General features: G+C 39.7%; 1 protein-coding gene across 1 annotated transcript; it reads left to right on the top strand.

Annotated features, from left to right (window-relative positions):
- Nucleotides 1–657: 657 nt before the first annotated feature.
- On the top strand, nucleotides 658–23,139 carry MYL10 (myosin, light chain 10, regulatory). The gene is made up of 7 exons (XM_010573525.1): nucleotides 658–840; nucleotides 8,648–8,734; nucleotides 11,526–11,601; nucleotides 13,065–13,169; nucleotides 16,710–16,788; nucleotides 21,800–21,848; nucleotides 22,614–23,139. Exons 1-7 carry the CDS (start codon nucleotides 838–840, stop codon nucleotides 22,710–22,712), a joined length of 498 nt encoding a protein of 165 aa, XP_010571827.1. The 5' UTR covers nucleotides 658–837; the 3' UTR covers nucleotides 22,713–23,139.
- The last annotated feature ends 1,553 nt before the right edge of the window (nucleotides 23,140–24,692 follow it).

Raw genomic sequence — 24,692 nt, 5'->3', positions numbered from 1 at the left:
TTTTTAGTGGTTAATGTTTTGGCCCATTGTGATAATGCCAAACACAATTCATGAATCGGATGGAATGTGTATGCATTAATGAGCATTCCCCGGGAGACACAGCCCTTGTGGTTCCTATGCTGCCTTCTGTTTTCTCCTGCTCTCAACACCATATTCATTACTACACATCTCTTTTTTCATGCTTTGAAGTCCATGACTCTCCATCAATTTGCAGAGGCTTGAGATCTGGCCGCTGGACTTCAGGCATGTGTGATAGATTTAGGGAAAACAGACCTGATCTGAATCACTTTATTGCCATCTGCAGAGCAGTGCTTTTCCAGCATACCTCCCAGTTACAGATGCACCTATGCAGAACCTCAGTCATTTTTCTGGAGCTCTGAATGCACGCACCAGACTCTGGAGCTACCAGACATCTCAGTGGCCCAGATTTTTTGCTAGTTTCCTCTGCATTTGCTCAAGGACCATGTTTCTCTTTTTGCTTTTTCAGGATGCCATGTCCACTTAAAATCTTTTTAGTGTGTGCCCTGTGTTCATTATTTAGAAGTACATGGGAAAGCCCCTTCAGCTGCAGCTTATTGTGAGTGCTGTACAATTGTATCCCAACTGCCTACTCTACTTACCTAACGCATTATTCCTGTGAAAGCAAAAGCCATGCATGGAACAGATGCTTGGAACGTATTGGGATCCAATTACTGCACTTTTCCAACCTTACATCTATTGTCTAAACTTGGAGCAGGCATATTTTTATTCTTTGGTGACACTATATAAAGAGACAATTGGCATTGAGTTTGCTGGCTGACTAGTTGGCAGAGAAGGGGTGGAAGGAGCAGCAGCAGTATGGTAGGTTTTATTCTTTCCCATGTCTGTCTGTTTATCTCTGCCTGTATTTCTTTCTGACTCAACAATTCAAACAGAGCACTAATGATCACACTGGACCCCATGAAGTCTCATACTTAGTATCACATCCAGAATGAAGATATATCCCATAAAGCAAGCTGTGAACTTCCAAGGACTTTTCTGCATGTGTTTAACAAATGAGTTAAGGTAGGGAACATAGATGTACTTGCTGAAGGGAAGTGCTTGCACATCTCGTTCCAAGACTAATACACTAGGGCAGCAATGACTGGCATGGCTGGTGTTAATTAGTGCTAAGGTCTGCCATGGTGTGATGGGGAGTGAGGTGAAGGGATATCTCTATAATGGTAACTGTGTTGCTCTTGAGACTGAGAGGAGAAGTAGGAAGTAGGGCAGAAATTTCTGTGTCTTCTCTTTGCCCTGCTCACTGGTGGCTTTTAGCTCTGGGACTCCAACAGCCACCTCTGCACCAAAGGTGCACCTGATGTGATTCCAAGGAGCAAAGAAGAACTTCTGCCTAAGGAGCAGTGGGCAGACTGGGCTCTATCTTTGTCTGCTGCAAATTCAGAGGAATGACTACAACAATATTTAAAAAAAAAAAGCTGACAGTTTTCTCTTTCCTTAATTTTCTCCTTTTTGCAGGTCCTTTTCAGGCTGTCTTAAAGTAATGCTGTCCAGTGGCTCCCTGGGGCTATGGAATATTTGATTCTGGAGAATGCTGGAGGGGGAGCTGTATATGAAAACCTTTCTCAAAGCTTAGTTCAAACCTGATCCCATTTAAGCAGGTGATGAATGTGATCCAAGTGCTGTTCTGAGCAGAATAAAACCGCATTCAAAGTAATTTCTAAATTCCATGCGCAAAACTAGGTTCCAGTTTCAGTCAGTGCAAGCCCAGTGTCAGTGGTTTCACACTGAGCACACAAGCCACTAATCACGTTCTTCACCACTGTTTTAGAAGCGAGCAGTGCCTTGTGCTGATTACACCTCTTCAGTTGTGGATTTACAGGTTTTCCTTTAATCAGCTTCACTGAAGTCTAAGCCAGCCCTTTTGTGGGATGGGGGGCAAGTGCTGGGTCTTAGATTTTCTTCCCCCCCTCTTTTTTCAAATTTTATTTACCAGTTTTCTTCCCTCCTTTTTAGTTCAGTGACACACCACACTACTTGATGTTTGAAGACATTTCAGGACATTCCGTGGTGAAATTGCTTAAGTTAGGAGATAGGAAAATATAGCAAGAGTCTATTCTGTCTCCTCACTCCCAGTTCAACTGATGATTCTCTGTGGTGGTTCTTTTCATTGTGCCTTTTGTTTTGGGAATATATCTTCTGAGGTACCTTACTATACAGGGACACATGAAACAGATTTAAAATAGAAAGAAAAAAATAGCCTTAATGAAAGAAAGCTGAAGAATATCTTTACATAAGGAAGTGATCATTTTTTATTAATCAGAGGGAAATGTATATGTAATTATGCTAGATGAACTCTGTGGGGAGGTTTTTTTCTCTCTTTATGATGTCTTAAGGGATTTATAAATATTACAGAGGTTTTATAGCATCATAATATTTCAGATGTGCAGTAAAGCTACTTTCAAAGGATTAGTGCAGACAAAGCAGCATAGTAAAAAATAATTACAAGTCAGCCAGTGCTACTAGGCTCTGACATACAGGGCTGATGAGAGTGAGAGAGGCAGGGTTCAGGGAGATAATTTTTCTAACAAGAGCAGACCACACAAGTGCTGTGGAATGGAGTTCTGAGAACTGTCTACAGCTCTCCGTTAATTCCAGGGAATTTGAGTGAGGTTGGGTCTGTGATGTCTCCCTGCATGCTCTGTGCTGATGGAGAGAAGGAAGGGAAGAAGAGAGGTGGAAAGGAGAGGGAAGCCTTTTTCTTATTCCCAAAACATTCCTGTGTTTATTCAGTTCGAGTGACACCTTGTAGCAAATTCTGTATGCTGAAGGGAACTGCGTACCCAAAAATAGATTGCATTCTGATCAAATGTGTTTTGCAGCCTGCTTAACTGTCTGGAATGTACCACCTGAACTGAAAGAAGTACTGACCTCAGTGGAGCAATGCTGATTTCACTAGCTGAAAATGTGGCCAATTGTTTAACTGTTTAAGTGTTTGTGTATGCATCTGCACATGCATGTGTGTATACATATGTGCGTGTCTGTAAGCATAGAGGACTGTGTATGCAGAGAGGGACTGTTCATCTGTTTACACGAAGGAGGAGGACATGTATATGCCAGAGAAGACAATTTGTTGGGTGGGGAAAGCAGCTGGTGGATTTTGGGTTGTAGAGGTTGAGCAGTCTGCAGTTGGAGAGGTTATCTGCTGTTCCGAGATAAGTTTGGGGAGATAATGCATTCTCTCTGTATATCTGTGGAAGAGAAAAAAGGAGACTGTGATTGGGAAGGGATTTTATGTGGGGCAAAGGAGAATGCTTTAGTGTATGGGAGTGTGAAGCAGGGAGGATGCAGTTCAACAGATTTTTCTATCTAGCAGGGATCAAAGGTGTGTGTGTCTATGTGGGTGTGTGGGAGGCTGGGACTACATATAAAATGGAGTGAGGATGAGAAGGGAGGGATCTGTTTGTGAGTGCAGAGTAGGTAATAAAAAGATCTTCTGTTTCTCAGTTCTGATAACGTGGGTTTTTATTTGAACGATCTGAGGCTGTTGCCTGTTTGAAATGCAAATTGTGCCCTTAGAGCAGTTTATGTTGCTTGCTCCTCTAGACTGTTCCCTCAAAGGCATGCACTTGGGTTGGCCTTATGCTGCTCACCTGCCATGAAAAGGACCTAAACCACACTAAAAAAAGGGGTGGCTTGTCCATAGCTGGGAGCTTTGGTGCAGATGCAATGTAAATTATCTCAGCAGAGCAAACTTGTGAGACAATAATCAACAAAAATCCTGTCCAGTGCTGCACAAATCCCTTGGATAGGCCTGAGATGTAACTTTTGATTCAGAAGTTGGATTCAATGATAACAAAAATTCAAAGACAGGAAATGTCAGCACTGAGATTCCAGAGTGGATGAAAAACAAGGAGAGGCTGTGATGGATGAAAAAGTTATAGTAACTCAGAGTTAACATCATACTGTGGATCACAGTAGGGGACAGAACCTGAGCAAGTTGATGGATGATTCTGTCTTTTCTGTAGTCACAGATGTAGTTGCAGAGGAAGGAAGTATAAAATGTGAAACAGTGCAATTTAAAGCTGGTAGTATCTTATGTCTAGTTTGCCCTGAGCTGAATGAACACATAAGGGTACAAGACCACAGAATCAGTCTCTTAATAGTGTACACCACTCTTTTTCTCTGAAGGACTCCCTCACAAGAGACCTGCTTATCCATTGGTGTCTTCACTGGTAAAAAAATTAAAAGAAGACACAATAAGTTGCTGAGTGGGGAAGTGTTTCTGCTTGTGTTTTAACTTTGGCTGTCAGGAATATCAAACTGTGTCATCTTTAGTTATTTAGAGTATTTTCTGAGTGTTCTAAGGCATGGTGGACCAAACAGGGAACTGACCTCCCCAAACCAAAAATGTGGCTTCTGGCAGAGTGCTGCCCATTTTGCCTGACTGCCTGTGGAGACATTCTTGCTCTGCAGAAAATGCTAAGTAGAGGTTGGTTAACTTCATACTTACTGAAGGGTAGGAGTGTGCACCTGAGCAGTCAGTGCAGAGTAGCACCAGTTATGGAGCTGTGCCTTTGTTTATCTTTGCAGCAGCTTGTCTGTTTTACCATACGTTTCTTGGTTGCCTGCAAAATTCATTGAGGGGCTGAGATGATAAAGTTCTGCAATAATCCAGCATTACTTCCGTTCTATCTCTAGTCTCACAAACCTGCTCTAGCACCAGCCTTTTATGAATTTATCAGGGTAAGCAACGCCTCACGTTCTGAAGTAAGAACCAAGTATTTTCAGCTCCTTCTTCCTTTGCATGTAGAGATATAAACTGATTCCCTGTCCCCTTTTCTTTTAGGTCACCCTGAATTCAGAGATTTCTTCACTCTGATTCACTTGAACATACACCCCCATCCGCAATATATAAAAAAATGAATCCCTATTCTTATATCCAGAGAGGCAAAGGCAGCGCACACTCATTGTTTCTGCCTGCCTCTGTCACTGCACTATCCTTGTTCTCTCTGGCTCCCTGATGCTGCCAGAGAGGAGAAATATAAAGAACCTCAGTGAGGGAAACTCAGCTCAAAGCAAATGGCTGGTTCAACAGAGTTTTCTTGGGACCAGATTTTGGTATGGCTCCATTTTTTCATTTAAAGATTCTAAAACAAACCAAAACCAACCAAAGAACCAACCAACCAACCAAAAAAAAAAAAAAAGACCCTTTAAAATCCAGGCTAATTGAGAGAGTGCTAACACTAGTAAGACAAATGAGTGATATGCGACAAGCCTGTGGTTTCTCTTCTGAAGTGAAGTGTTGTTTTCTTCACAATGGGATGATTAATACACTCAGGCAGGAATATTAATAGGCTTGTTCAGTTGTTGCAACATTCTTCCCACTGCTGTGCTATTGAGGCCTCGGAATCCGAGCCCAGGGGACTCTCAGCTCTTCAGTTTCTCATCTGGCACGTTTTGTATGTCAGTCTCAAAGCACATGTTGCAAAGATAGAGCAGCTATCTTTGCAAAGTGCAGCTCGGCACACTTTTTATTTTACAAATGGGGAAATCAAGGCAGACAGAAGTGATGTGTCAGTCACCCACTTGCTCCTCTGTAGGTCACCTACTAAATCCTTGACAGTTTAGAAACCATATGTTTGCTCAGTTCTGTATTGCTCTTTTTACTATTCATCAAAAAATTCTGGAGTGTTTGGAGTTGTCAGACAGCAGCACAGACCTATTTCTGTTCTCCTAGAGCTGCCTTTTAATTTGACTTACCCACCAGAAAGACAGTAACAATGTACTGTATTCTGTTTCTGCTCCACCTATTTATCTCTCAGCCTTCCTCTTCATAGCACCTGCCTACCCATCAGTCATGCAAAATCAAGGTGCAGTTTCTTTCTGTGATTATGTATTTCCTAGCCTTTCAGAGCAGATAAATTGCATTCCCAACACTGCATACGCAAAACCCAAGAGACTGATAATCCAGGATGCTCTATATGTTTGATGCCAAAAGACTGAGTTTGAAACTGGTGATGGAAAGTCATTCCCATGCAACAGCTGTTCATTGGCCCCTGTGAAATGTATTGGTGGTCTCAGCCCCATTCCACAAGTGAGGAGATCATAAATAGGATCCACACCCAGAGCTTCAGCAGAAAAACTAAAGATAGATTGAGCGACATGGGCACTGATCTCCTTTACCGTTCCTGGAGGTGACTAACCAGAGAGCAACATTGAACAAATACCATGCTAAGATGAATTTCTCCTAGTACAGCGAGTGCTCTCTGGATAACTAGTCTTCAACCTTTTTTGCCTCGAATAGGACTTCACTAATGTAAAGAAACTTTGGGGTGTTTTTTTGTGTTGCTGGTCTGGTTCTAATAGATACTGAGCCACAGCTTTTGGGTTTATCTGATCTTTTCTTATAGCTACAATCCTTGCTTAAAAACTTACAGCACAGAGAACCCATTAAACTGAGGAATAATGGAGGTATTGCCAGTGGTTAACATTTAAATTTAATAAAACCTGGGGCTGGAGCCCTCTGTCCTTCATTGTGGTGCTAGCTTAAAAAGATGCAGATTGTTTGCTAGCATGTGGAATATTTATCGTGCTGAATATGGATGCTGTATTTGGTCACAGCAGAGCAGAGCATGAGAATGGTAAAGCATGTTTTGTCTTCATAAAGACCAGCTACACAAGCACAGGAGAACCAGTTCTACTACCCCATCCAAAAATGCTGAGGCCAGCCTTGTGCCCTGTGGTCAGTTCCTCTAGACAGCTTGCAATACATTCTGCTGGGTAACATCTGCTTTCTTTTTACCTCGGGGAACAAATACATGTAAATACGTAGGATTGTTCTTAATATTTCCATTCGATCTGGAAGTGTTGAAAACCTCCACCAGGCACCTCACGTTACATGGAATATTGCCCATTACTGCTCAAAATAACACTTATTTCATGTGGAGGAGGAGGAGAGAATCCATTTATTCCAAAATCAATATTTCTACATTCATTAAACATTCCACTTATTCACTTTTTTTTTCCATGCCTGTGGTGGCATTCTATCCTTATTTTTATCCTCACTGCAAATACATTTTTCTTTTTATTTCCATTCCTATTTCCAGATTTTAGTGCTCTGCATTAGCTGATTTGAGCTTGACAGGTCTGGAGTGTGGGTGTGTGGGTGAGTGTCTACCATAGCCCTAATTTTCAACCTGGGATCTGAAACAGGGTGGCTGAGTGCGGAAATCTGCCTGGCAAATTAAATTGATCAGACAATGTATACTTCAAACACAGTCAAGTGGGAATATTTCCTTGAGCTGCTCTGCTCCTCAGGATATTTGAAATCAGTATTGAATTTGAACTTTCACAGGCTTTTTTATTTTGATGAAAGGAGACAGTAGAAGTTGCCTTCTGTTTCATGCAGAATAGCCCAAACTAAGTAAGACTAATTTTCCATGACATGAGAACCAGGTGGGACTATGATGATGAAGTTTAAAAGTAAAAATGATAAAGAAAAAAATAATCTGTCTGGAAGGGAACTCAAAAGGCAATGTAGCTCATTATCGTGCCCCAAGTAAGGATAATGCTGTGATTAAAACATTTCTGTAATCCTTAGGAACCACACATTTTATTCTTTACTGCAGAACAAGAACTGTATTGTTTTAGGCAAGCTGGTTGGGCCCTTATTCAAAGGTATATAATAAAGTCTAGTTCTGACTGATTTTTGGTGAGCATTAGATTCTTAGATATCATTCTAGCTCTTTCCCCAATCTTTCTCTGTCTCAGTCTTCAGATTACAGAATAGTGATAAAAGCCAGCCTGCCCTTTTATTTAAGATGTCTATCTTGAATATTAAAATTATATGGACTAGTCAGGCAATGTAGTGTAGTGTCATAGGTTGGTGCAAGAATATAGAGTGTCCTCCAAGTGTAGAATGTGTTCCTACATAGGAAGAATCTGTGCAGTCAGTGTTGGTCCAGACAGAGCAGACTTCTAAACATTTCTATGTGAGTAGGAAATGATATAATTTCCCGTTATAGTTCCTGAACTGAGTCTTCATGTAGGGCCTCATTTTGAGTCTGGCTGCCTGTCCCTGCTTGGGAACTGGGAAAGAAGGAGTACCTGTAGCCACTTACCTGAATTGCTTGTATTTCCTGAGAATAGCAGGTTGGGAATTTTAGCTTACATCTCCAAGTGCGTCTGTAAGCTTACATCACTCCTCCTGTAGTACAAAGCTCTGAAAAGCCAGGGCAGAAGCGGGAGTAGTCTTCTGCATCAAATGGTCTGGCATAGGTGACTTTACCCAAGGAACAGGCAGTTCCTTGGGGAAACAAGCAGTGCACCAGCTGTGATATTCAGAGTCACACTTTGAGTCCTTCACCTTTTTTAAGGCAGCACAGTGACAAGCCATCCTTGTTTATCTGAGCTGTCAGGTTCCAGGCCAGAGCAAGGGAATGGCAAAAAGCCTCAGTGAGAGATTAATCTGTTACTAAAGCAGCATTTTTCATCCCATTTATATATATATGTATATATATGATTGAATTAAAAACCTTGTCATAACAAAACACAATCCTCTTGTATTACTTGACTGTATATATTTTACGTTCTGTTAAAGATGGAATTCGCTTTCCTGGGTGCTTAAAAGACAAATATATATTTAATCTTCTTATTTGTATTACAGGCTCCAAAAAAGGCAAAGAAGAAGATAGAAGGTGGTTCCAATGTATTCTCTATGTTTGAACAAACCCAGATCCAGGAGTTCAAAGAGGTTGGTCACTATTCTGCTGTTGTCTATAGTCTCCTGTCATTGCTAATGAATAACATAGGTTTTGTTTGTAATCCTTATTCAATTCTCCATCTGCTTTAATAGAACACACAGTTGTTTTCTGAATCATCTCTGTGGTTTTGGCTGGTATATAATTTTCCTTGTGTGTTTGTTTGTTCTTTCCTTCGTTCATTCTTTCATTCTTTCTTTCCTTCTTTCTGTCCCTCCCTCACTCTCCTGTCTTAAGACCTAGACTTATTTGAAGCGCCCCCAAGCCCCCACCCCAAAATAAAGGAAAATTATCATCTCATCCACTTTAGCCCTGATTCAGGAAAACACTTTAGCACATGTTTAAAGTTAAGTTTAAGTGGTATTTTAAATAAGAATAGTCTTACGTGCTCAAGTATTATCCTGAATAGAGATGCCTTATTGAACCAGGGCTTTAATTAGTGGACTGTTCCACAATAGCAATAGAAAATATTCTTCTATGCCCTTCTAATACTGCCCACAAACTAGAAACAAAAATACCAAGAAGCCCTCAGCCGACTTCCTCCGTAAATGCCAATAAAACAAAACAACATGTTGAGATTAACTAAGTAAGCATCTTTTAGCTCCCAAAGAATTTGGTATTACCATGCACTGTAGATTCTTTGACCAGTTACCTGTGAGGAGGTAAATCTAATGGGCTGGCATAAAAGCTTAAGCATATTAAAGACAGATAATTTGTTTGATGAGTTTATGCTCTTTTTCTGAGTGGACATTCTAGAATGTTTGTGAGGCCATCACATTTTGCACTGGTTTGTAATTTCAAATTATTCATTTTTTCTCCAGTTTTTGCTAACTCACACCTCCAAGGCAATTTCCAATGGGATAAATAGCTACTGTTTCAGTTTGTGCATGTGGCTTTCTTTCAACTTTACTTTTCATGAGCATTCCCACCAGTAAAGTTCAGTGTGAGTGAGACTAAAAACCCATGCAAAGGATTGTGAATATGGCCCAGGTAAATTAATTGAAACCACTAACCTTTTCCCTACAGTTAATGCGGAGATGTTTAACACTCTTCTCCCACCTCTTCTCCAATATCCTATGAACCTCCAGTCTTACTTTCTCCAAGGACTACTGTTTGAAGATGTACCAATAAAAAGAAGAACTGGACAGAATGCTGTATCTGATCTTCTCTAAATAATACTAGGAGCGTTTCTGGGAGGATGGTGGCAGAATAATGCCAAAAGCATGAGGCAGTGGAGTTGTCCAGTGAAAACCAAGACCACGCTGTGTCTAAAAACTGCATACTTGGGACAAGTATTTCTGAAAAGCTGTTTTTGATCAGAACATTTTTATCTACAGATTTCAACCAGCTCACCAGAAAATGTTTCAGCATTACTGTTACTACATTATTTTAAGTTCACCCATTACAATACATACCTAACTCTCTTCCTGTTTTCTGTGAGCTTGCTGGGCTCTGCTTTGCTCTTCATATTTTCTTCTGTTTTGCTTCCAAATTGTGGGGATCACCATTTAAAGCAAGCCCCCCCAAAAGGAGGGAAAACAACTCTAAAGACTTGGGCTTAATTTTTATGAGATGATGGTTTGGCAGGTAAATGAAGGGTTATGAACATGCATGCTGCAAGTAATCACATGGGCAAACTGGAATGTGAGCAGGGGAGCTTTGTAAGAAACTGGAGGTAAAACTACATGAAGATATGTTGATATAATATGATCATGGAAAGAAGTGCACCCCATAGAGCAGTAGACTTTAAAACTCTGCAAGTTACTGTAGCTGCAATGAGCTGTATTCTCAGGAAAATGTTGTCTTTCATAATAATACTGAAGTGAGAATAATTCCTGGTCATTGTAAAGATACACTCTCATATTGATGTGTATATGTCAGACAGATAACGAGCTTCAGAGATGTCTGGTTCTACTATTCCCCATTGTATGACCAGGGGAATTTCAGGTCGTTAAAATCTTTCAAAATCAATGAAACATTAAAAGTGTGACGGCAGCAAATAGACAGACATGCAAATAGGTACATGGATAGATAGGCAGTTAGCTGGCTTGGTAAATAATGGTTAGAGTACATAAATTCTGTGTTAGCTGAAAATAGAAAAGTAACTGGTTTTTTTCTATCAAAAGTTAAATTTTCCCTGACAAGAAGTATTTAAGGTCAACACATCAAGGTCAGTCAGAGCACAGGGTACAGTCTGAAGGATGCAATTTATTGGAAAGGGAAACAAACTTTGAATAAATAACACTATGAAACCTATATTTCTCTGTACCTTTGAAAATTCAGCTTTCTCTGTATGATGGATCATTTTAAGGCCCAGAAGAAATTGACTTTAGCTTGATAGAAGACAGATATCTACAGTAATTAAATGTTTTACAGAATATGATAGCTGCACAAAGGAACAAAGTATGGGAAAAGTACAAAACACACAGAGTAACCACTGACTAAATCCTTCCTAACTAAAGCCTCCCTAATTCAAACTTTTATGGGTTAAGGCCTGAATGGCTGGAGCTGCCAGCATTGGCTTCAGCCCAGCTACACGCTGCACTGAGCACTAATTTAGTAAGAAGAAGTTTGGGTGGGTTTAATTAAGCCTCTTGCCAAGATACAGTAATGTGTTGAAAGTGAGGAAAGTGCAATGATGTGGCATGATGTGGATGAATCAAAGGAAGTTAAATATTCTTTTTTACACCATGAGTATAATACCCCCTGGACTGGTATGTGTGATTGTAGCACTGTCCAGTGCAACATGGCAATGGCAATAAATTTTCCTTTTTCTTCCAACAGGCTTTTACCATCATGGATCAGAACAGGGATGGCTTTATTGACAAAGCAGACTTGAGAGACACATTTGCTGCACTAGGTAAACTGGTAGTAATAATTAAATACTTAAAAGAAATACAGTTTAAATTTCAAGCACATAAGAAAAGTTTGTATTAGAATTACAGTGGGGGAAGTAATGAGATAAACATGAGGCAAAAGGAAACCTGTTCAGTTTGATCTTCCTCCTTTATGGTAGTTGCTATCTTACTACATAGCTCCAGCTGGAAAGTCTCCTGAGCAGCCTCTTTCAGAAGCAAAATGAAGGTCTCTCTGGGACTCAGTGGCGGGTGCAAGAGAGCTGTGCAGCTGGCAGCTCTCCAAAGGCACTGATCCCTCCCCTGCAACTATTTCATAAAAAGCCCACCCAAGCAGGGGTCCATGCCACGCATTTCTGATTTGCCTCTGAATCCGGGCTTCACAGGCTGCACCTTTTTCATCTAGGAGCCATGCAATATCTACCAATTAACATTGTTGTCATGGACTAGCTGCCCCTCTGCCCACACAAAAGTAGGAGGACTTCATGTGAGGTTCTGTGCTATTGTGCATTTATGTGGGGTGGAATGTGCATGTCATGAGATTAGGTATTGTCCATTCCATGCGCATCACAATCCTGATAATATCAAGCGGATTAAAGCAAATCTTCCCAAGGAAAGGAAAAATCAAAATGTTCATGATCCCAAACCTGGAGTTGTATCCTTGTTGCAACATTTGAGGCTTGAACAGTGATGTAGGCATTTGGGCTTTTGCCATCTGGATCTTATTAAAAAGAGCTTGATAAGAATCTTTAGTGCTCCCTGGGGTGGAATCAGACGCCAGCAGAGTCAGTGCAAAGAGCAGAAGCTCCTGAACTCTTTATTGTGACAACGAGGTTTGCAAACTTTGGCCTGTAGCTACTGTTACCCTGAAATATTTATTTCCTAAGGCCAAGTTCTGGTATCTTTCCTGTTCAGTGAAGCCCTTCAATGCCTATAAAGAACAGTCACAGCAAATTACCACTCAATTTGAGTAGGGTTGCCAGGATCTAAATTCTCATCAATAGGACTGTGCAAAGATGGGGAAGGGATAGGACTACTCAACTTGTCCATCTGCCCTCTACTCAGAAAGGCATCTCAATATACAGGAGGGCAAAGACTGAGACCTTGGATTCACTTCAGTCACTTTGAAGTCTGCTATATTAATATCAGTGGGGCCCATATTTCACCTGAGGTAAAAAAAAAACAAAACCACCCCCCCACACCCCCCCAGTTTATTTAGAAGTGCCCCTTCTTTTGTCCACTGCTGGCCACATCCATATTATTTATCCTTCTTACTCCTTCAGTCACCCTTTGATCTTAGAGCCAGCTCTGCCAATTTGTTTTACACTGGGGTATTCTGGAGTTGTGTTCTACCATGTTATTAGCAAAGTTGCACAGAGCCCTGAGCTCCCCAGTGGGAGGAGATGAATGGGAATCGTTTTTTGAAACACAATTTGTGATTTATTATGAAAAATGATCTCTGCTGCAGGTCGTCTGAATGTCAAGAATGAAGAGCTTGAAGACATGGTGAAGGAGGCGCCAGGTCCTATTAACTTCACTGTCTTCCTTACTATGTTTGGGGAAAAGCTGAAAGGTAAGTACCTTTGGGGGGTTGGAGAGGTATCTGTCAAAGATCCTCAGCACTGAAATATCTCAGCACCTTGCAAATTATAATAATGTATCCACAGAACAATGCTTAAAGGCAAGGAGTGATCTCCATTTTTGCAGACAGAGCTGAAGTATGAAAAGGCTAAGGGACGGTCCAGAGGACAATTCAAAGGTGTGATTTCAGCTTGCATAAGCTAACATGAAAGTGGTGAGTTGAGGTCCAGAAAGTAATGAAATCACAGCAGCCTGGAGCAGAGTGTAGATGAGTTATTAACTGTCAGGTTCCTAGGCTGAAGTCTGTTGCTCATGCTATAGTGGTATCACTCCCAGTGTTAGCTGGTTTAAAAGTATGTTCAGTATTTCTACAAAAAAACCTTCTGTGCTCCTTTGGCTCATTATGCAAACATGACTTCTGCACCATCCTTGCAGTTATAGGGCATGAAGGAGCAACATGGCTTTCCCTCATTTTCTGCATTAGTTGTAACTCAGGGGTGCAGCCTTGGTTTCACTTGAGGTCAATAGTGCTTTTGCCATTGGATGAAGATTTCGCTGAATAAGTCTTAATGGAGTGGATAAACTGAAATAATTTAATCTCAGTGGGTTTACAATGATGAGGGAGAGGGATTTTACCCATTACCACAGAATATATAGGGATCACTGTAGGGAGTTCGGAAAATGTGGGTACTAAATTTGTTGTTAGCTGGTAATTTAGTCATCTCTCTTATACTGTTAATAGCTAGAAACTCCAAGAGAGGGAGTGTGAGGCCGAGAGAAACCGCTAGTCATCTTCCTATATGCATTAGACATAGGTGAAAGCCTTGACCTTCAAAGAAAGGTTGGCCTCAGCCAAGCACGTTCCAGAAGTTTGTTAAAATAACTAATGAACAGAAAAATGGAAAAATCTGATCCCATCTTCTTAAAAACATTTATTGTATTGCTGCTGAACTCTGGCTTTATATTGCTGAGCACAATTTCAGCGAACGGCTTTCTATGCTTGGAATAGAAAACAGAGAGGTCTGAAAGAAAGAATTAATGTAGCTAGTCCTCAAAGAAATACACTATTGCTAAGGAGCACAGCATGTCTGGAAAGCGTAAGAGGTGATGGAGAAGGCTGTAGACTGACACTTAGGAGGGGATTTTATTACCCAGACATCGATCTGTCTTGATCACAGTGATACCTCCACCTTTACATTCCAGATGTCATCTTGCAGAGTAGGTAGTGCCCTTCTCCATAATCTTTCTTCTGGGACATGTGACTATTTCTTGTGGGGTGCCCTGCTACCCATTCCTGTCTATTTGTCATGCTTATGACCACACGGAGCATGGAAATGAGCTCTTCTTCCTTTCCCCTCTTCCCTCTTGTCTCTTACGATTGCTGAAGCTGGCAAAGAGTCTGGCCCTGCCAATTGTGTGGCCTAAAACCAGAGCCAGCACAGGAAGGTGAATGGTAAAGCATACCCCTCTTGTCTGCAGGTTTCCTGTTGGCTACTAGCAGAGGAGGAGGGTTTTTTTAATTTCCATTTGGTGAAGGGAAAATCACAGCTGTGCTTGTCATGCCCTTCTGGTTGGGTTTGTCATGCAAAGGAAGCAGAGCCAAAAGACTGCACATTCCCAATCAAAACTAATTGGGATGAAGAGCCTTTGTAGTGCAATTAGAAAGGGAGAAAGGGCTAGAGGAAGTGGATATGGCAATTTTGCAACACTCTTTATTAGCTAAGTACCACTCAGAGAATTTGGTGAAAGGTGCTTTCTAAGTAAAATTTGTTGTGCTATAATTGATTTCTGTCATAAAGGGGAAGCTGGGATTTTCAGGACGAGCTTTAGCTTTATATATTGAGATTATGATGCCAGATGAACAGCTAACAAAACTCGGTTTATGTTAATGCCAACCACATGGAGCTGTTTCTACAGGGAGTCAGAATAATACAATTTGTACAGAAAACAGAGATGCCGCACATCAAAGAAACCACTTTATTTACCAGCTAATCAATAAAGAATGCCTGCTGCATTGCTTCTCTTCAAAGCCGAAGTCCAAGGATATGACAGGGTAGAAAATGTAAAACACAGTAAGAAAAAAAAAATCCCCCACACAGTGGTGACTACTTAAAATGCAGACCTTTCCTTGGAGCTGGAAGATGTCTCTCTTCATGGGACAATCTAAACGCTCATTAAATACCAATGCTTTTTATATTGATCATATGTTTATTGCAGTTTGAATACATTGCCTACAGCTTGGCAAAAAAATACACATGGCCAGTGTGTGTGACAAGAAGGAGGCTATATAGCCTTAGGTTTATTCACTGTTATATCCACTGAGATACTACTGCTAATCCTTGTGAAACCTTTTAAACAAAGAAAACTGAGGCGGCATCAGGAGTATATGGAGTCATTAGAGCAGGGAACCTTGACTGGGTTCTATTCTGGTTGTATCTCTGCCAAACTTTGAAACAAACTTTGAAACTGCAATTCTTCATGTTATTACCTTTTTTTAATCATGCTTTCAACATTTCAGCATCCCAAGTAGCTTCATTTGTCTATGGGTCAGTCTACCTGCTTGTAAATTTGGTTTCCTACAGTTATAAATAATGACTTGTATTATATATACTACCGTAATATTTTGAAATACTGGGGAACAGTCAGAAAAAGAATATATAGTATATCCTTTGGTGTGGGTTGACACTGTCTGTAAGTGAGTATACTCAGAATCTGCAGTATTACAGAATGGTTGGAAGCCCCAGCCAAGATTAAGGCACTGTGAAAGCTAGTCCCTGACCCAAATTTTTTCCAGTCTAAATAGATGGGACAGATAAAGGGTGGAAGAAAAGGAAGACTATTACTATCATTTTACTGCTGGGAACAGAGGAGCAGGGAAATTAAAGTCATACCAAAAGTCTCTGGCCCAGCTAAGAGCAGAAGCAAAATCTTGGAACCATAGTCTAGTGCTTTAAACCATCCTGTTTCTGTAAGTAACACTTAATGAAGAGATACTTAAGTGGAGGTGCACTACAGAACATAAGTGCAGATCACCATTTTACATTGATCATCCTGTTTCCATTGCATTCCACTGACATTCTGATTTTATGATGAGCTCCATTTCCTTTAGTGAGGGAAATAACCTCTTCTCTGTATAGCTAAGAACAAGTAACATCAAAAAGTGTTTTTACAAGGAACGTACAGTACAAGATTAAAGGAAGCCAGTGAGGGAAACAGTTTGTTATATTTTCATTTCTGAAAGCCACTAATCCTCTGGGTACTGATATTGGAGACCAGTTCCTGGAAGTTTTCTCTCCTGCAGACATAGAATAGATATGAGTTATTATTTTTAAGCTTCTGAGCATTGAACTGTTCACCTCTATTGTTTATCTGACATGACAAATGCTGCCGACTTAAGAAACCTTTGTCTTCAAACCTATAACTGCAGAATTCTCCATTTTGCACTGTTTTCAAGTGAATGCAATTACTTAGCAAGTATTCAGCAGCTATAGAAATACATCCAGGCTTCTAAATTATATTTCATTAATTTTAGGCACAGACCCAGAAGAAACCATTCTGAATGCTTTTAAGATTTTCGACCCAGAAGGAAAAGGCCACATAAAGGCAGACTAGTAAGTTTATTTCAAATCCTTTTAAAAGAATAATAATAATGATAATTGCACAAGTTTAAAGAACTGCTTAAAAGCTATATTTTTCACAGTATTTTAAGAGACAGAGGAACTGTCAGACAGAGAAACATTTAGCTTTGTAAGCTGGAGTTAAAAGACTGGACTATTGTATGCATGTATTTGTATACCAAAAAGAGATGTTATTGTCTTCAGACATTGCAAGAGGCAACGGAAATATAATCACATGTAGGCCATTAGATAGCCTTTTTTGAAGGTCTGGATATAAATCAACACATGATTCTGTGTAGATTAACTCCATATGTAAAATTAAAATGAATGTCTGGTGCCTAACTCTCAGAGTGCTTGACTAAAACAGGAAAGCTAGTCCCCTTTTAAAAAAAGTGATCAATTTAATTAACTCCGGGAATGAGGACATTTTCCTTGTTACATGTTTACTGTTTGAGCCTTCTGCTTTTAGACAATAATTTGCTGTAAAATTCCACTAGATATGGTGGGAGGCAAACCAAATAATACTATTAATAATATGGCGATTATTGTCAATATGGCTATTTTTTAAACAAGGAGGCAGGACATAATTTGTATTCATAACCTGTTACACCAACAAAGCAAGGTAAAAGGACTTTAAGCACTAATTGCACAAATGTGCAAAATGCACAAAATGTACATTGCACTGCCAGAACAGTGTAAGCAGGCCTTCAGGTAAGTGACATAAGTGATATCAAATCAGGGCAGTGGATGAAGAGGTCTTATGTATGGATCCAGTGAAATGCTTTATGTGCCTAGATTTATGCATATGCTTAAATTCCTTGGTGAATTTGGGGTCTATACTTTTACTGCAGCAGCCATTTCAGGTAGATTCTGTAAAGCATAATAGATATAGGAAGTTTATTAGGGAACCATGAGTTACAAAATTGTATTTGCATCAATTAATTCTGCTAATGTTGTGATAAGGTAAATGAAAACTAAACCTCTTACCAGAACCTCTAAGGTGGAGTTTTCCACGACATTATCTGCAATTATCGATGTCTCATGAAAGTTAGTTGGAAATACAAAATTCACATACAATATTTCTTTCCATTACCAGTATGCTTTTCTATGACAGTACCCCAGTGGGTATGAGAGTCCTATTGTGGTATGCAATGTGCAAAATAAAACCAAAGAGACAGTCTTTTCACTAAAGAACTTCCAAATTAATTAAAACACAACAAGTGTATGTAGCAAACAATCAGAAGAAACAGAGGGTTAACAGGCATCCTGATTGTTTTGGGGTTAACATTAACCAAACAGCTTGGGAGGAACAGTCAGAGAAACACATCAGAAGTGACTCAAACAATCAGAATAAAATGTAGCCTGTTGCCAAATAGGCCAGATCACACAGTAGTGAAATCACAGCCACGAAATATATCCTTCTGATAATACAAAACCCATGAAATGTTATATTTCCCACCACTATCTGTAACAATATACTGCATACAAAATCTGTGGCTTGCCACCCTATGTCCAGTTCTACATTCCTTGGACACTGGAAGCCAGTTGGAGTTTGGGGCAAATTAGGAATGCAGTATCACACTCCAAAATGAAGATGAGAAATTCACAGAAATACTTTTATTTTTCCTTGATGGAAAAGGTCAACCTTGTCCCCACCCCCACTGCACAGCTAACATTAGACAATTGTTTTAGTTCATCACCACAACAGAGCATAATGTTTACTTATTAGACCCGAGGGTAATGTTGATCATTACAGAACAAACCATTAAATCAATTCCGTGAATGTCTTTGAGGTTTAACTTCTATTCATATGCTTCCAAAATGTAGACATTTGAAGGTTTTGAAATAATTTTTATGTTGGCTTATACAGCCATTTCAATATGACAGTTAATGTTAATAAGTAATATTTCTCCATATTAAAAAATCCTGGAATGTTTCTCTCCAAAACCAGCCATGTTGACCTTTTAATCAGAACTTCTTTTTATGTTCATAGAGTTAACATCCTTCTGGGGATTTTTATGTCTCTTCCCTCTGCATGTTTTCACCTCTAGTCTGGAAATGACTCACTTAGTCCATCTGATGGTAGCTGGGATGGAGTCTTCTAACCTTTCCAGAAGCTCCAGGAGTTTGTAACTTAATTCCAAACTCAGTGACAGACTTTGTTTGTCTGCATCATTATACCACACATAAAATCCTTCCTATAGCATGATGTCAAAAAGAGAAAATGCTTTAGGTCACATTCTCAGCTGGTATAAACTGGCATAGCATTTGGAAAGGTTAGATGATTCAGTCCTAAATGCCATTCATTGGACAAAGTGAGTCAGGCCAACATCAACTGTGTCTAGCGTTGATGCCAACAAAACTTTTCAGATTTGTACCAGATGAAAATGGACCCAGGAAGCTTACGTGAATTCTGGACCTTTGGAGATTAGTTTGACTGATCTAATGATGTTTCTTATCATAGCTGTAGAGCACTGTTCATTTCAACTCACGTGTTTTTCTCCAAGACAGCACTGTAGAAAGGGCAAACCCAGTGGAAAACCAAAATGTCCCAGAGATTTCACAGATAATTTTAAAAAAGGTTTTGAAAATATAAGAATGCAACAAAGTATTTGTAACTGTAGAAGGAATTGATGTCAGCCAGGACAAGAGATAACATTTAGACTCCTATGTCAAGGCAAATGGATATTCTTTTTTGCTCAGAAGACTTAGATTTTTTTTTTTTTTTTTTGAGAAGCAAATAGTCTTTTAAAAGAAAACAAGATACACAAAGAAAAGAGTGCATAATCTCTAGCTTTGGAAATTGTGAGTGTTTGTTTCCCTATAAAATAAATAATGGAAAATGTGCTTAGATCCTTAACTGAGTCCTTCTTCCTTATGAGTGTGCCAGAGCCTACTGGGCTGTGCATCAGAAGATTATAATTAGATATTTGATCTTTTCTTTTCCCCTAAATACTTTAAACATGTGAAAAGAAGACACATAGTGCCCAGATCTCTTTTTAGTTCAGTCCTGTTTGTGATGAAGTTTATTTGTGACTTCTGACAAAATTGCTGTAAGTGCTTCCTTCTATTCAGCAAGCTCCATATCGCACTTCCTATTTACATTTGCTAACGCTGTTCACCCCAGTGCGCATATATCCAATAATCAATTTGTGCTGATAAGAATGATCTCTCTACTCTTGCACCCACTGATCATTTGTGAATTCCACTTCAAAAAATGCAGTCGCATAACAAATGGCCAGGATAACAAAACAGAAACAGCAATATGAGAGAAAGAGATGAAGAAAGACTTTGCTAAGTAAAGTAATGCAGGAAAAATATATGCAATAGCTTAAGCTCTGTCTGTGACTTCAGAGTATTTCCCCAAACTTGCATGGGTATTTTAACTCTTGTCCTTGTAGGTAAAGTCCTTATTCATTACCCAGAAACTTCTTTTTTCAGTTTTCCCTTTCTGTCTTTCCAAATGAGCCCTTCACATCAACAAGAAAGAGATTCAAAAGTGTATATGCCTCTTATGCAAATTGCTATATGTCTTTATTGTAGCCTTTTACTGGAAAAAAATATGTGTGTTTGAGATATGAGGAAGTACAGTTGTAGCTTTGCCATCAAAACTACACTTTTATCTGTCTGACTTTTTTCACTCAAGACGCATGGTGTATGGGAGCAGGAAGGGAAGCTTTACTATTTTGCCTGAACATCTGCATCCACAGTAGGTGAATTTTGCTCATATGGAAGCGTTCCTGTGCAGGCATGATTTCTATTATAAATAGTTAGTTTTAAATATTCACTTTAAAAAGCAGAAATAAATATTCACTTTAAAAAGCAGAAAGGGCTGTTTCCAGAAGAGCTATTGCTCTCACCTCCGCCAACAAATTCTTTGAAAAAGCAGCCTTTTTTTCAAATCTACAAACTAAAACAGATTTCTATACTTGTTTCAGCTCTTGTTTTTGTACAACAGACTGCTCATCTGTTATCACAGGTTTGTAGTCTGTTTTACTGATCTAGGAGAAAAAAACTCATAATATATAAATACCCTTGGTAGTAACAAAAGGACACAACTCTGTCCCTTCAGCGTGAATGCAAACTCTTCAAGATTAATACAGGAATTCTTCTACAGGAAGGGGAAATTATTAGTGCAAGTGAAAGGGATGTTTATAACTGAATTCATACTGGTGGATAGTCTAGCACATTGTGCATGTACTACCCTCAGCACATGAGTAACTGGGTGAAATATAAAGATATTTTATCTAAAGGGGTTAGACTAGAAACCGTAATTGTTCTTCCTGGCTTTTCTATTCACCTATGAACTTAAGGTAAAAAAATTACGTGCTTGACTGACTTCCCACAATGGGTTTGAAAACACAGGGTAAATCAGCTGAGAGTCTGTCCCCAAAATATTCTCTTTGATGTAATTGCATAGGATGCAGATTGTGTGTGGGATAAGCTCCTTGTTACAGTGCTGTAACTCCAGATCAAGACATTGTACCGTGAAATACAACAGGTCTCATGCAGTTTCACAGTCTCCTCTGGGAATGACTGCATGCAAATAAAGGGATTCTCAGATGATGATTCGGAATAGCTGTTGGAGTTCTCTTTCAAGTCCTCTTTCTCATTTCATGCTCTGTTCCTTTCATCCTCAGATTTTACAGAAAATATTCTCTTTTGGTTCTGTTAAGTGATCCAAACTTTAAACAGCAAGTGAGAAAACCTACCATTTTAGGTTAAGATAAGCATACAAAATTGCTGTATTTCAATTAGCGTAATAACCTTAAACAATTTTAAACCTCTATAAAATGTCACAAAAGCAAAATAAGTTGGCAGAGCGAGGCGTTGACACTGACAGTGCCCACAGAAAATCTTTTACAATATCACGTAAGGATTAACAGCTCTAATTTATGCAGTCACACAGATTTTCTTTCATGCAGCTTCAGGAGGGATCTTGCCATCTGAATTGTCATGTGCCATTATCACCCTTTAATCAGGTTATTTCATTTTATTTGAACAGCATCAAAGAAATGCTTATGACACAGGCAGACCGGTTCAGTCAAGAAGAGGTAAGGACCTTCTTTATTCAAAATAGGAATCTATCTCCAGCTACTATTCAGCAATAAGTATTTGCCCCCCTTTAAATGCATGAATTCAGCTGAAATCCAGACTGAGAGAAGGTTGATGCCAGCTCTAGCAATTAGGAACAATTCAAAGCATCTCTTCTGAATAGCTCCATGGCTAAATCAAAGTCAGACAGATTCTTTGGACTTCCATCCAAGTGTAAGCGTGGCCTATCTCTTGCTGTTCTTTCCTATGGTGAGCTGGGCAATGAATTTACTAGAGTTCAAGTGGGTTTGGGTGGGGACTGTGATCTGGTTTCCATTTCTGTGAGAGTTATTTTGTTTGAAATTTGAAATGAGTTCTGAAATGAGGTACTGACTTTGTGGTTTGTGTGAGACTGAACATGGATTCTGCTGGCTGGGAGGAATTTAGAGGGACTTTATTTTCAGAAAAGGAGATTGAGTGGAGTTGGTTCATGGCAAGAACAGACTGGAGTGCAGACTATATATACTACACTATTTGGCCAGGGCTTACCTGGATTTCAGGGAGAGCTCTTTTCAACAGGGAACTTGTTGGTATTCTAGCAGGACTGTATTAACTAGTTGTGTCCTAATTCCTATTTCAATTTTACTGAAGCTAAGGAAAAATCTTCCACAGTGGTTAACAGATCAAGGCAGAAGGGAGCTGAACTGGGTTGAAAATGAAAAGCAGTACATGTTGCTGTCCCACAGTCCTACATTTATAACACTTATCTCCTGTTTGCTTGGCAGATCAAGCAGATGTTTGCTGCTTTCCCTCCAGATGTCTCTGGTAATCTTGACTATAAGAACCTCTGTTACGTTATCACCCATGGTGAGGAGAAAGACTAAGAGGAAAGAGATGAGCTTCTCCTGTGACGATGCACCAAGTTATTTCATAATGCTTTTGTGTGCAAGACAAAGGGCTAAACATTCAGTATGTGAAGCCATGTGGTCATCAGAAGAGAACCAATAAAACAATTGAAATTAGATTAAAGTTATTTAATGCTCCTGTTTTTATAAAAGATGAAAATACCAATTTTGTGAGGTTTTTCCCATCCTTTTTTTTTTTTCTGTCAGTGGTTTGAAATGGAATTTTCTTGATGAACTGGTGCTTTCGTGATTTATTGACAATCCTAATGTTCACCAGATGGTCCACTGGGCACTGCAGTGTTGCTTAACCTCTTGTCTTTTATACATAAGTTCCATGTATTAATTGAGAAATCTAACTTACTGCACTAGGAAGAGTATTTGGTAAATAGAATTCTGTTCCATTTCACAGCCCCTAGCAATGAAAGTGTAAATAAAACAGTCTTAAGCTCTAGTGAATATGCAATATGCCCTCTCCGTCTCAGTGATGTGGCCAGTTTCATAAGCCACTTGGGTCATTTGCTTTGGTGCAAAAGAACAGAAATAGTGGGATAGTGGCTACTTTTCTCATAGTAAAATTTACCTAGGCACACTTAGAAACCAGCAATAACGAATTTCCCCTTTCAGAGGTACCTTTCTTATGTGTAGGAGGTTGTCCATGAAGTAACAATAAAGCCTAGTCTTTCACCCATTGGCCATTAGCCTTGTTTTACAGGTGGGGCACACACTGGAAGGATGTGCTTTGCCAAAGATTATCAAAACTCTAGGGACAAAGACAAGAAAAGAACTCAGGAACTGTAGCCCAGGGTTATACATGAAAGCAGACTACTTCTCACGTTTATAATCTAAGATCAGCCTAGTTTCTAAAATGGGCTACAGTTTCTTGTATTTCGACTTCTAGGAACTGGACATATTTTGCCTATGTGGAATATTGCATGAATACTTCCTGCGTGGGAGTCAGAAGGATGTTGCAGCCAAAGTAAAACAAGCTTCTGCTGTTTTAACAACTAATGGAAATGGTTTCCTTTTGCATCAGTTTTGTTGGCTCCACAGTTCCACAGACATTGAAAGGAAGTAACAAGCCACTTATTTTCCGTTTCCACCTTAGTCTTTGTAGAGAGAGAACTTGAGGGTAAGGTGTCAAATTCTGCCCTCATCAGGAGCGGCAGAAATTACATGAAAAAGCTTCAGCATCTTCATGACTCAGGGATGTGACATTCACCCTCACCTGCATTTTTTCTTGTTCCAGCAAAACCCTGCACTCTGTGCACTTCAGTAATAGAGAACAACTGGAATGAGAAGGCTCTTAGCAGACACAAAGTTGATATAATAAATCTCACCCCTTGTCTCTATGTCCAGAAGCACTGTGCATATTCCTGTAACAGCAATATTTTTCTAGTCTAAGTAGGCAATTCCCAATTGTATCTACCAGTAATTATCTCTCTTGAAAATATTAGTGGACACAGCTAGAAGCAAAATTCAGCCCTTTCTTGCATGAATCTTGTTGAAGGTGTGGAGAGGGCTTTAGCACTTCTTGCCATATGTTCCTGTAACCTTTGAAACTGCATGGTCACCCAGACTCATCCCTCCCAACATGGTGGGGAGCTTGACTGGGCTTTGGGGAACTAGTAAAACTTTACGCAATGCAAGAGTCTGCATGACCTCTTCTTCCACCTCATGGCTTATTCACCAGAAGCTGAGCTTTCCTGTACAAGCACAGTTCTTACCTCTGTTTCACACAATGACCCTTTTCTCCCCAGAATGTGTTTTTCTTCATAGGTGAACAACCATTGCTTATGGGATGGGGTTGTAGATAAGCAATGGGAGGTCATGGAGGTAGAGGATTTTTGGTGGCACAGTAGAAATGATGATTTATGAGCTTCTGCTTTAGGCTCTTACACAGACCCAAACAAGTGACAGCACTTCTCAGCAAGGAAAGGAGCTACTTATGTGAGAGGGCTG

The sequence above is a fragment of the Haliaeetus leucocephalus genome, unplaced genomic scaffold, assembly GCF_000737465.1.
Source record: "Haliaeetus leucocephalus isolate CR32 unplaced genomic scaffold, Haliaeetus_leucocephalus-4.0 Scaffold395, whole genome shotgun sequence".
In the NCBI taxonomy this organism is placed as follows: domain Eukaryota; kingdom Metazoa; phylum Chordata; class Aves; order Accipitriformes; family Accipitridae; genus Haliaeetus; species Haliaeetus leucocephalus.
The sequence above is the reverse complement of the archived record's forward strand: the minus strand, read 5'-3'. Positions and strand labels throughout refer to the sequence as shown.

What these genes read in the sequence shown, in the direction of transcription:
- MYL10 (XM_010573525.1), top strand. An exon ending in AGATCCAGGAGTTCAAAGAG is followed by an intron (nt 8,735 to 11,525) that starts GTTGGTCACTAT and finishes TTCTTCCAACAG; the next exon opens with GCTTTTACCATCATGGATCA. An exon ending in AGACACATTTGCTGCACTAG is followed by an intron (nt 11,602 to 13,064) that starts GTAAACTGGTAG and finishes TCTCTGCTGCAG; the next exon opens with GTCGTCTGAATGTCAAGAAT.